The 13,193-nt window shown below is 42.2% G+C and overlaps 1 protein-coding gene across 2 annotated transcripts in view; it reads right to left on the bottom strand.

The window, feature by feature from the left end:
- Positions 1-13,193, bottom strand: part of CHCHD6 (coiled-coil-helix-coiled-coil-helix domain containing 6) — a 108,151-nt gene that overhangs the window by 24,027 nt on the left and 70,931 nt on the right. For both annotated transcript variants that reach the window (XM_039695554.1, XM_039695555.1), the window contains one exon: positions 12,479-12,614. In XM_039695554.1, coding sequence (XP_039551488.1) covers positions 12,479-12,614 — 136 coding nt within the window. The remainder of the gene's footprint in view (positions 1-12,478; positions 12,615-13,193) is intronic.

The following is a 13,193-nucleotide window of genomic DNA, read 5'->3' as shown; positions in this document are numbered from 1 at the left end:
GAGGACTGAAAAAAACCCTGCCAAAAGTCACTGACCCTGTGACCAACCTCTGAACAAGTTGTGACAGCACAGCCACGCCACAACCACCAACCACACTGAGCACCCATCACTGAGCTGGCAGACCTCAGGCTGTTTCATTAACACACAGATGTCTGTCACATGAGTCCTTGGACACAGGACTACAACACTGCAAAGTTTCCGCTTCCCTCATCTCAGCTGCTGTCCTGCCTCAACACACAGCAGCAAAAACAAGCTACTGAGGAGCTGACAACTGCCTGCTCATCATCAGCACAAAGTGCTGAAGCCAGCAAGGATCTGCAGTTGCTCTGATCCCCAGAGCTCAAATTTTCTAAGCATGAAACATTTGCCTGAGCAACACAAAAAGAGGTGCAGGAAGCAAGACCACAGGCTACCTTAAATCCACAAGCCTTTTTCTTTTTACAGGCTGCTTACACCTAATACTCTATCTTTTATCTCATCCTAAAATAAGAGAACATAATAAGGCCTTAGAGGATCAAGCTATAAACTTTTGAAAGCTTTTTGTAGCCTTCCCTTGCAACAAGGGGTTTGTTTCCATTTCTCAAAAGCCAGGAAGGAAATCAATACTTAGGGAAGGCATATTCCAAAGGACAAATCTTAGTTGCTGCAGAGCCACCCTTGTTGAGTCTCTCCAGTGAAGGTGATCACAATGGTAGGCAGAAGTCAGCCCCTCAAACATTCAGGCAAGCCAGAGTCTTCAAGTGGAAATAGGTTGCTCATGAGCAGCCACTTGGGTTCCTCCAGATTCATGTCTCTAAGTTAAGTTTCTCTGTGACCAAACTCACGTCTAATAAAGAGTGAGTCAATATCCTTCCCCCCTGCACAAGCACCACTGGGGTCCCTTCCCTCCACCTAATTGCCTGTTTTCACAAGGTATACAGGAACTTATTACTTCAGAGCCTTTGTGCTTCTGAGGAACACCACTGCAACTCACCAGCAGGTTCAGAGCAAGCAGAGAGTGGGACATAAACCAGGCTCATGGATGTACAGCATGGTTACATGAGTCCCACTTCCTTAAGCAGGGTAAAGCTCCAGACATGGCTTGGGGGGAGCCCCACATTCAGGGGAATGCTGGCACACTGAACCCAGGAGTGTCCCTCGTGTCACCCGAGGCTCTGCCCTGCTCTCCAGGGTCTGCTCTGTTTGTGGCAAAGCTCCTGACCTACCAACATCTGCTCCGTTTTTACACAAAGCAAGTCAGGGCTCTGCAAGGCAGTACAACATCTTTGTTGACATTTCAGTCCCTCAGAGAGAAGGTCTCCTTTGGCTTTGTGTCAGCCACCTTTGGCTGTGTCAAAAAACAGTGCACAGCCTGCTCTCTCAAGCAAAGCTGTTTGCCTGTGCAAAGGTTCCCAGCTAACAGACAGGAGGCAGCAGCTGCAGAAAGGAGACCTGGGATCACTGCACACAATCTCACCTTTTATTATTTAGCCACATTTACTGAACACAGCCTGGCTCTAATCCATCAGTGCAAGAAGCCTGCTAATACACTCACCTGATTGGAGACAGACTTTACTGCATTTTATGGGGTTTTATTGTAGCAAATGTCAAGGCTCAGCAAAACAAGAAGGCACTAGGAAGGGTCTCACAGAGCCTGGGCTCTTTCCCAACCAGCACTCATCTGATACTGGATTAAACAAGGAACTTGAGAGCATTCTGCTGTCTCAAGTTCACAACATAGCTTTGTGTGCACACGAACCACCCATCAGCAGCTGCAAGAACAAAGTATGACTTTCACTTTTAATTGTGAAATTAAAATGCTTGTTGGTTTTGAACCAACTGGCAAAGTTTTTTTTTGAACCAACCACCAAAATGGCAGCCCATGTGCCTCAAGACATTTAGCAAAGACTGGAAAGAGGGAAATGCATTAGAACATTACACCCAGTCTGCCTTCAGCAATTAACCTGCTTCTGCTCCAGAGGTCAATCTGGAGTCTAGACACGCTTTAGAAATTTAAGGTTGGCTTTTGCAGAACAATACAGCGATCACTGGTGCTGTACAAGCTCTCCACAAAAATTTCTCTAGTGCACTCTAACTCCATCACAGTGCCTTCATCCTGTCAGCTCAAGGTACACACAGCTAGGAACACTCCTACCTGGATCACAGCATCCAATACATTTTTCAGTGGCTGTCTACTTGTACGAGAGTTGAGAAGATTTCCTGAGCCTCAGAATACTCCTAAATGCACTTAGGCTTGGTACCAAAAGATAAAATACAACCTTGATGCACCACAGGAAGTTAAACAGTACTGACAACACCCCAGGGACTCAGAAACACTACAGAGCTTGTTAAATGATGGTAATCCTAAGCAGGCTGCATTTAGTACTACTGAAGACAAAAGTTTTCAATAGTTCCTGCTGATATGTCCTGATGGAAACTCCTGTGTTCAAAGTCACCATCTGGTACACACCTGAATCCATGGAGAGACAGTGCCACAGAGCCCAGAGGATCATTAGAAGGATCCATGTAACTTCCCAGCACACTATGTTCAGCTGCAGGCTGATGCATTTCCTCCCTTCTTCCACCAATGAAAACCAGCAGAAGTTTTTAAATGTGGAATTAAGATGGCATTGAGATGGGACAAACAAAAAAACAGTAATTCAGTCTCCTTTTCAAATCCTTTGGAGAGATCAACAAGTCTCTATACCATACCTATAACCAGAAACTCTCCTATTTGGTCAAGTAACTTATTTTATAAAGCTGTCAAGTAAGTAACTGAAACACAGTGTACTACTTGCCCTACTGCCTCACACAGAAGATAAAAACCTCAATTCTTTGATATTTAGAAACTTGGGGAATTTTTTTTAATCTTATGCCAATATAGTATTCTATAGTATAGTATTGCATGGTTTACAATTCTATCAGCAAAAAAACTCTAACTTAAAGAGTATCTTTTACACAGCAGCTGAGCAGGGACCATCACATACCTGGGCACTGCTTTTCTGAGCCCTTACAAGCAGCCAGAGAGAACCCACAACTGAGTTCAGTCCTGTATCACTCTCCTATCTCCACAATAGTCAGGAGAGTGCTACAGAGGAAAAAAAAACTTCAAGAACAGAAAGGAGGTGCTTTTAATATAACATCTAAAGAAGAAAGGTGTGTCCTAGAAAAAAACTGAACTGCTTCAGTAGCTGTGTCAGGGCACTGCATAGTACAAAAAAGAGTAAACTAGAACAACTGCAAGTCATGAGTAGGAAACATCCTTCAGAAAATAAGACAAATGTAAAAGTTTCACAGCAGTTTGGTCTGAATGCAAGAAGAAAAAAAGATTGCATCTGCTATCCACTCCCTAAATTTAAAGTTTGCTTTTTGTGCAATTATCTGATTTCCTGAGGATATATATTGTGAACAAAACTTCAAACAAGCAGAAAGAACATTTGAAGGTGCAGGAGTGTCTCCAAGTAACTGCAATGGCAAGATACCATCTCACACCTGGCAGGAGGACACTGCCACCTGCCAAAGGCCTGCATGACACAGACATGTGGGTGCTCCCTTCAGCTTTTAAGACAGGTCCACACTTTACAAGTCATTAGAACATTTCAAATCATACTCATCAGCAAACTCAAAGAGGAATCCAGGGAACAAGCAAATGAATAAAAAAACCTTCCATTTTCATATGAAACACTTGGATCAGGTTGGGGTTGAACTACACACTCCACAGAGAGAAATCTGGAATAATCAATGTGCATGATTTAAGCAGTTCAGGAGCTTAAAAAAAAAAAGAGTAAATTATAATCTTCTTTCACCAATGTTAAATTCATCCTGAGGAGGGAACAAGGAACCTGCTGGGACACAAAAATGCAGTGATTGTTGAGAGCTCCCAGTCCCCCAATAAAAGAACAGTGTAATAGTGCTTTATTAACAGCCTGAACCAAGGAACCCTGAGCTTTCTGTTCCACAGCCCAGAGAAGGAACCCAAGAGATGAGCTCCTCAGAAATCCAAGCCAAGTCCTTGTGGGCAGCAAACGTGGACTGATAAACCTGAGGGGAGAGAATGCAGAGGCAGATGGGCAGAGGTAATCAGAAATGACAGAAAGATGAGCATGCAGAGGGCAAGCAGAGTGCTTGAAGGACAGAGGCAGAAGAGATGAAATTTTACACCATACAGGTATTTTAAAAGTTAAATCAACAGCTTTCCAATACCATTATTTAAAAAATCATTCCCCCTAATATATGCAGGAAGCCAGCTGCTTGTAAAATGACCTTTCAACCCTATGCACCATGCCTTATTAGACTAATTCAGAGCTGGAGATTGGCTGATCCTGAAATCCATTTATACAGGACAAACAGGCATTCAGCAGGGACAAGGAGCGAACACATTGTCAAACTAATTTTGTCTGCATTTCTGCATGCACACTCAGGCTCAACACAGAAGAGCAGCCCTAGAAACAAGATACACCAGACATTGCAGCACCAGCCTAACTCAAGGCTTCTCTTCTTGCTTCCCTTGCATTACAAATGTAACAATTTAATTATACCAAGTGTTGTCTTTCTGGACACTTTCTGTGACTGCAGAGGTCTTTAAGACCCTCTCACCAATTCCTAAAAGCCTCCAGCAAAGGCCTCTAACCAAAAAAAGATGTTATAACCAGAAGAATGTTTCTTGCCAGAGATGGAAGTATCAGCAGCAGAGCTAATTCTAACACTGTATTCAGATCACTGTAACACACTGCAACAACATGCCTTGTTCCTGTATTTGGAGTACTGGTGTCCAGAAAGGTTTTTTCAATTGACTTGCAAAGGTTTAGCCAGCACTGAAAGCTTTAAATTGTTTTGGAAGCATCACAAGTATGTCAGGAAATATCTCCAGATAAGGAGGCCTGTTGGGCAGACAGTGTCACAGAGGGGTGAAAATCACAAACAATTACTGCAGGCATGATGCAGAAAGAAGCTTTCCCTCGAAGTTTGGATTTTGTAACAGATGAATGCTCTACAGCCTTGGAGGAGGAGGCTCTGTGGAGAGAACAAACCCTAGAAAGCAGCATCAGGGCAACTTCTGCAAATTTCCTCCTCCAGTATGCCACAGTTCTGAAGAGACAAGGAGTGGTTTCCCAATAACAGGAGGGCTCATCCATCATTCACTAACCTCCAAAGAAGGGCTACTCAGAGCAGTCTCGCTTGCTTGGGAGCAACTCTTCCAGTTGAATGGGACCACTGCCACCACAATAATCCCTGCATGTTGTCCACACAGACACATTCAGCTGAGTGATGAAGGCTTTAAATCCCACTGGTCCTCAAAGAATACAGCCCCAAAACCTGTGACAAAAATACCTGATGGATGGTGTGTGGAGAGTGCAAACTGCACACAGCAGGAAACCATCCTGTGCAGACTATGACCAGCAAAGAGCGTAACAAATCTTTGGTTTCCCCAGTTTGTCATGAAGGCTTTGGCATCACTGATAAAATTTCCCAAGTTATAGCCAAGTTGTCAGAGAATGGATCTAAAATTAGTATGGAAGTTATGGAAGTCAGGGCTACTTTGGAACTTCCTGGGAGTCTGAAAGCACTTGACCACTGACCTTGTGCTTCTCACCAGCCGCTGCTATCGACAGCAATTTTCGTGGATCTGTTTCAATCTAACTTCAGCAGCAAAACACATAGTTTAAAAATTGGAAATAAACGTCCTTCTGTCCAAGACTGCTTGGTCATCAGTCTCCTGGAATTAATCTGAGTAAGAATTTCCACTTCCCACTTGCCAACAGTGCTACAAATCTTTTGAGAAAGAATCTGGCATTAAAACAACCAGATGTATCACAACAGCCTCTCACCCCCAAGCAACTATTTTCCATACTAGATAAGTCTGACTGAATACAGGCTACAGCTCTCAGGAAAATGCTGCCTAACACACCATACAGAGAGCACAGAACCAAAAAATGTTTGATCCATATAGTCCCACTAATTTAAGCCTAAAGAGAAATAATTCTTGAAAAGAAAGAGAAAGAATACAAAGAGTGAAATTTCAATACCAAGGTCTAATAAGACTTTTCAGATACACCCACTCCAAGACCTCATTAGAGCATCAGGTCAGCTAAGATGTCTCATTTCTGACTAGCTAATTCTTATAGTATTTTATTGTAAAAAAAATTAGACTATTTTTAAACACTTTCAGGCTTTAAACCAGTTTTAAAAAAAGAACTATAGCAAGACCACATTTTAGAAGTAACAAAATGCCAAATAATTCAACTTCAGAAATTGTAGAAGTCATACTGACTTCTTTCCTTCTTTTACAGAAGTTGCTTTCAAAATCATCTGTAAAACATACATATTTAGATTAACTTTACCTGTAAATATATCTGAAATCAGAAGCATCAAGCAAGAAATTAGACTCAAAAGCAATTATGCCTCACTGTAACAATGTCAAAACCCACAAACAAACAAACAAAAACCAGACAACTACAAAAAAAAAAAAAAAGAACAGGGACTGGGTGTTGAACTGTTAGAAAACAAACTGTTTATGAGAAGAGAAATGCAGTCAGAAGTCCTCCTTCCAGATCAGGTAATGGATACAAGAACTTCATATGTGAAGATGATGTAGCAGATGGACTAAGTATCACTGAAAGAGGAGCCCTGAAGAATAGCCAAGTGAATTTTAAACTTATTTCTGCTCAATTTCTTCAAAAATTATAAACCTGAAGAAGTTTGGGCTTTATAGGGACTATAAAGAGCAGACAGAGAGAAGAATTTGTTCATGTGGGTTAATAAGTGCTCGCAACACACCAGGCTGTGGGGAACATCAGAGCTTCATGACATGCTGAGATACAGAGTAAATAAAGAACTTATGCCTCCAGTTTCATAAATACCAGGTACAGGCAGCAGACATTTCCATTTTAAGTAGGCCAGCATTTACTCTGGAACATGCCTCATATATTAAGATGGTGGTTTATGTCCTTTCAGGCAGCTCTATATTTTTAGTTTATCCACCAGTGAACTCTTGAGGATATGAAGCATTATGTACAGACCCAAGACTCGCCAGAACCTACAACTGCTGCCTTGAAAATCAAAACAATAACTTCGTAATTAGAAGCAGAATATGGATCCTCTTCACCTTTGCAAATACCAGGTCAGGGTATGCCTGGGTACAGTTAATCCACTGCTCCTCTGTGTTTATGACTAAACAAACAGCAGCTGCCTGCAGCTTGCAGCTCTCCCCCAGTTCCCTAGTGGGGGCCATTTATTGAGTCATAAACATCCTCTGATAGTGTTATCACCACAGCATTTGCACAAATACAGGTTGAAAGAAAGAAAGATTAAAAAAAAAGAGAGAATTTCCTTTATAGAGAAGGCAACCTTTTACAGATATGTTGCTTTGAGCAAGGACTGACTGACAAAAGGGAGGCAGGACAGCTGTGTACCTGCTGAGGATGGCTGGGCACAGCACCCTCCAGACAGCAAACACACACATTCACCTGAAACTACAAACCTGAATCCCAGAAAGCTCAAACAACCCTAAAGCCTTTCAAGTCAGATATACTGTATTTCAAGCAGCATACCAAGTGATAGATCTCAATGTTGAGGCTTCAACAGCAAAGATCCACCTCTGTAGAATCACAGGGGGAGGAGAAATCCTGGCATTTCTAGAGTACAGATACAGACCTTGCTATACCTGGTCCAAACTTTCTTTCTCCAGCCACACACACTGACTGCTCCTCTCTGTCCTGATAAGTACACAATCTGTCTATAAAGTATCCTGAAATCACCAGAATGGAAACAACACTTTAGCAAAAGTCTGATGATCCAGAATGCTCAGATACCCGCAGTGCAGCCCATGGCATCCAACTCTGTTTCTCTTTGGCAGAGAGAGATCCAAGTTGCAGAAATTAAAGCTCCCAGCAGGCCACGCTTCAGCAAGACCAAGAGTGCTTGAGCAAAACTGCTCCAACAGGATGGGAACTGCAGAAATACCTGCAGCATCCTCTCAGCAATCTAAGTCCCTGCCCACAGATTAGAGACAAACTTCCAGCAGAGGTCTAATGCTTTGCTTTGCATGCCAGAAGGGAACTGGGCTTTCACAGAGATCACTTGGAAATGTAAACACAATAAATTGACCATATTCCTTTTTATTATAGTCAAGGGCAAAGCAAAATACAGACGACTCAAGGTTATGTTAAAAGTCTCCCTTCACTGGAATTCAGTCAATCAGTATTTAGCAAGGGCTTGTTTGCACACAGCAGAGTGACTCACAGTAAATGTGTGTGAATTTTCCCTGTACTTTCATTACAAACCCTGAATGTTCATATACAGAGAAACTCACCAGTTTATTGCATTGTAATTTCCTTACATAGACAAGCCCTAAAGCCTTGACAGAAGTAGGTTTACCTTTTTCTGTTATGAATAGCAGATTTGTGAGAAGCTGGACACAGAACAAGGAGGAAGAGTGCAGGATTATGAATGGCTCCTAGCTCAATGTGTACAGCTCCTATTGACAAGGGAAAACACATGTCTGAGTACACGGCTCCTGATAGCTTGGTTTGGCCAGGAGCTAGTGCACAAAAATTTCACCTTGGTCCTTCTGTGGAAGACAGGCACCTAGAGACAGTAAGGAAACCCCTGAAAAGAAGGAATACATGCTCTTCACTAACAGACAATTTTCTGCACACAGTTGCAGGAAGCAGGTTCTGTTTGAAATCTCAAATCACATTAATCTATGGTCACTGGAGGCCTCATTTGCCAAGTGGCAGCTGGCTGGAGATTCCCTGGCATAACCACCAATTACATAACAAAGTAACTAACTAAAATTTGCCTTCAATTTGCATTTGCCTATTGGTGTGAACAGAACGCAAGGGCAGCAGAATGGGTCACAAACACTCTGAAAAGCTTGCATGTGAGTGCATATTTGCACGGGGGAGGGAAGCAATTCACTAATAGGACTCAGACTTTTTAAAACAAAATCATTTGTTTTCCCCTTCCATCTGGACCCAAACTAAGAAATTACGCAGATTTCCACTGCCCACTCTCTTTTTCCTTCCACACCCCCTTCTCACTGGCACGAGATAAAACCTTGGGGAAACAGCAGCAGCAATTTTCAATTCTCATTATCTGACGGCAGCAGTAGTTCTTGGTGAAACTTGCGGTCAATAAACTACAGGCAATTTTGAAAGACACAATGGGAACTGCCCCTCCTACAGCTGTCCCATTATCCCAGCTTTTATTAGATTTAAAGCCAGAGATTTTTATGCTGTAGCTCAAGTTCTGCAGAGCCATGGAAACAGACCACCAGAAAAGATAAAACACTCCTAAATTAAACAGGAGCTGTCACAGTAACATCCTCTAAAGTCAGAAAACTTCCACATAAGCAAAGCATGGGATGCAGCAAGGAACCCAGAGCCTAAAGGGGCTGATGAGTCAATGCTTGGTGCAGTGATGCTGCACTGAGTCAACGGTGACCAAAACTCAACATTCAGGATGGTATCAGTGGAAAAGCTCAGGAGCAGGTTAAGTAGGCAAACTGAAAGCATACTGGCTACAAAGGCAGACAACCAGAGCAGGATCCTGCTCCATAACCATGAGCATCCCAGAACAGGCACCAGCTTTGCAGTCTGTGCCCTGGATGTACCTCCCAAGAAATGCTCAGCTCTGGCTGGCAATTCAGCTGACTTTTTAGAATCAGATGCATCACACTTTACATATGCCTATTTCTCTCTGTTGGCTACAAGAGAGAGAATTACTACATGGCCCAATAGCCAGAAAATATACAAAACAGGTAACAATAGCTATATCTCTACCATGCACCACAATAAAGTAACCTCTTCTAGGGAGAGGAGCTGTACAGAAAACCAATAGAAAATCAATTTTAAAACACATCAAATGATTGCCTAACATATTTGTTCATAGGGCAGAAATAACTGAGGGTGTATCTCAGCTCCTGGCTCAGAAACATGCAGAACAACAGCCAAAGGGAAATGGGTGTCCAAAGGAATGGTCTCAAACAAACACAGTAAGTGGGAAGAGGCAAAGAATTATTCTCATCCATGGTAAGCTGTAATTTTCGGTCTAGAAATCTAGAGCTGGCTTTCTCTGAGACTAATGTATACCATGCCCTGCAGACATTTTTACCAGCCATCAAAAGGAACTTGCAGAGAAGCAGATGCTTCATTAAAGAATATTCAGCAAGCCTTATAAAATCCTTAGTAAAAAGCAAATGAACAAATCACCACCATGCAAGTGAGATGAAGTCACACATCCAACTTTGATTACATTTCCTCCTGCACTGGCAAACAAATTGTATTTTTTAAAAAAAAGGTTAAAAATACTGAAGAAATTAAGAGATTCTGGCCTTTCTTTCCCACATTCCTCCAATCTGAATTTCCTGAAAGAGGAACGCGTGAGACAATGCCATTTGGTATAAGATGCTAATTTAAACTTAAAGAAAAATAACAGCTTAAAAAGGGGAAGGGAGGAGGGAGTTTTAATCCTACATGATAAAACAACAGCTTGTGATTGCTACATGTATCTCAGGACTCGGAAGAGTCAGTAAGAGCAGTGAGACAAATTGTCAGGGAATTGAGCTATCCTGGGACAAAAGGAAACTAAAGAAGACATATTGTCTTACAAAAATTGTATTTGAATTTGTACTTGCAGAACCCTCTAGTGCCTACCTCTAGCTGCAAGGTGTTAGTTACCTATTCCTTAGTCTCTCAAGCCTTAAGACATAGCAAGATTTTCTGCCACATTGTCATCATCCACAACAAATTAATGTCCTCTGCACTTTTCCTTCCTGGTAGTTTCTAATAATAGTGGGGAAAAAAATTCTGAAGTTCATTGAAGACTCTGGGAACGAAGACAACCAGTTTTTGGCTTATAAAGAAAACCTACCAAAACCACCACCAAATCCAAAAAATATCCAAGTTATTAGGATCTTCCACTGCCCTCTGCTGTTACCAGTCATTTAGCTTCCAATTTACTCTTTAATAATGTTGGGCTGGGGCTCAGGGCTGGCAGCATCCCAGCCCCTCTCTCAGGCGGGTTGGAGCCGCAGCTTGCAAATATGCTGAAGTTTAATGCAATCTGTCTTCTTTGGTAATCACATTCCGCCTGCACTGCATGCAATAAAGATGTATTGGTAAATGCATTTGCTAAAGATATACTCCACTGAAAAGGCTACAAGCCTGATTTAGGGGAGGCAAGGAGGATAACAGAGGCTGGCAATAGATGCACCAGTGCTCTGCAGACAGCAACCAGGGGCACAGATTGTGCAGCAGAAGCACAGGCACCACTTTACTTTAAAGCTGAGGAAGAAAAAGAAACCACATGTTTTGGGAGCTGGAGACTTTAGAGATATCAGAGAAAAGCCCTTTCCCTGGCAGCTTTAACCTTGCTGATTTGCAGACATACAAAGACCTTCTTTGTAAACAGGAAGGAAAAAAATTCCACTAGGACTAGCAACAACATTTGGTCTAATATATCCTGACAATTTTCCCATCTCCTTCTGTCGGGCTTCTTCTGGGAGCCGGCTGGCAGCTTGTTTCATGTTATACTTAAATCAGGCATACAGCTTCCCCTCACAATGCTAATGCAGAGAGAGACTGCTTCCATGAAATATCCACCTCTCCCCCACCTATTGCTTTAGTAATCCCATGAGAGAAGTCTCAATTTTCTATTACCATCCTTTTCCCCACATCCACTTTACTATATTCTCAGCACCTTTTAGAAAATTTTCTACTGTCAAAAAAACCCAAAAAACCAAAACAGAAAAGTCTGCCCTTGAGGGACACCTGACCCACTAAATTCTCTCATGGCCCAGGACTATATCCTAGTTGTAATGTCCAAATACTTCGTTTTCTTTTCCCCTTCACTTGTTTCAATAGCCAGAAATTCTTCCAAGGTACTGAGCAGCCGCTGTCCTAAGGCATCAACAGAAACTACTGGGACCCTGCATCTCAAAAGGAAGAGCCATAAGGCTTCCTGACTTCCCAACACAAGATGAAGAGTTTTTAGGAGTATGGAATTTTCTTAACAGACAGCAGCTTTGCCCAGTACAGAACCTTTCCCCACGCAGCAATGAAAAGAAACAAGATCTCCAACTGCAAAGTCCCTTAACAGGAGATGTTTAACCTGGGTTTATCCTCCTATCTATAAGAACCTGTTGAAAATGTTGCAGACATTGCCAAGGTGGGTTTACTTACTGTTTGCAGTATACCAGCATCCAAGAAGGTAAAACTAGGGAAAATCATTGACCTTGAAACCTGGGAGCATTGGTTCTACTGTTGTGGTGGCAGCTTGGTACAACAGGACTCACTGACAGGAATGAAGTTGGGACACAGTGCATGACTGGGAAATGTGGAATGAATGTGAGAAAATGAATCCCAGGGAAGACTTGTCTCCTATGAAGATTGCACTTTGACTAACAGATACCACAGCTCTCAAAAACACTTCTCAGAAGAAAGCACCATGCAAAACAAGACAGCAAACCCAGCCAGTACAACAGAGGAACTTTTGTTACCTTGTGAGCTGCACTAACACAGCGCTGATATTCCTTCGCCAGCTCCGAGCATTTGAGCACTTCACGTTTGTTTTCTTGGTAGCACTTCAGGATTTCAGACTGCAGGTTTGCACAGATAGGATCTGCATTCCTCCTCCTGCAGGGAAAACAAGCACAGAATGATGTGTGAAGAGGAGTTTTCAACCACTTACTACCACTTTGCCAGCAACACACACACTAATTTTATGCTGGAGTCATGTAGTCCTAATAGAGAAACTGGTGGGAGCACCAATCACCAAAGTGGGTCAAATGACCAACAGGTATTGCAATTGAAAAATCCAGGGTACTTAGTAAAAAGAAGGAACATGATCTTTCTTAGCTGGTGTAGAAGGCTGTTTCACCCTTATATAAAACACCATCTCTCCTCTGCAGTCAGGAGGAAAAAAATCCCCAAGTCCAAGAGTTTCAATGATTTTCTCAACTCATACTGGAAATCTTTGGTAGAACTCAAGAATCCTGGCTGGGCCTGCACTAGACCTGTAACAGTCTGACAAGGAACTGAACAGATTTGTTGAATGAGCCACCTCAATCTATTGAATTCTCATCTATTTAAGCGCTACAAGAAATCCAGCATGGTTGGAAGCACTGCAATTCTCCTAGTGACTGGAAAAAAACCCAGAATAATAGCAAGACCAGATATCTGCTTCTTTGTATTCCTGCAGAAATTAGTATTCAT

Source organism: Passer montanus, unplaced genomic scaffold, assembly GCF_014805655.1.
Source record: "Passer montanus isolate IOZ18808 unplaced genomic scaffold, ASM1480565v1 scaffold9, whole genome shotgun sequence".
NCBI classification, from domain to species: domain Eukaryota; kingdom Metazoa; phylum Chordata; class Aves; order Passeriformes; family Passeridae; genus Passer; species Passer montanus.
This window is presented reverse-complemented; position numbering and strand designations above follow the sequence as displayed.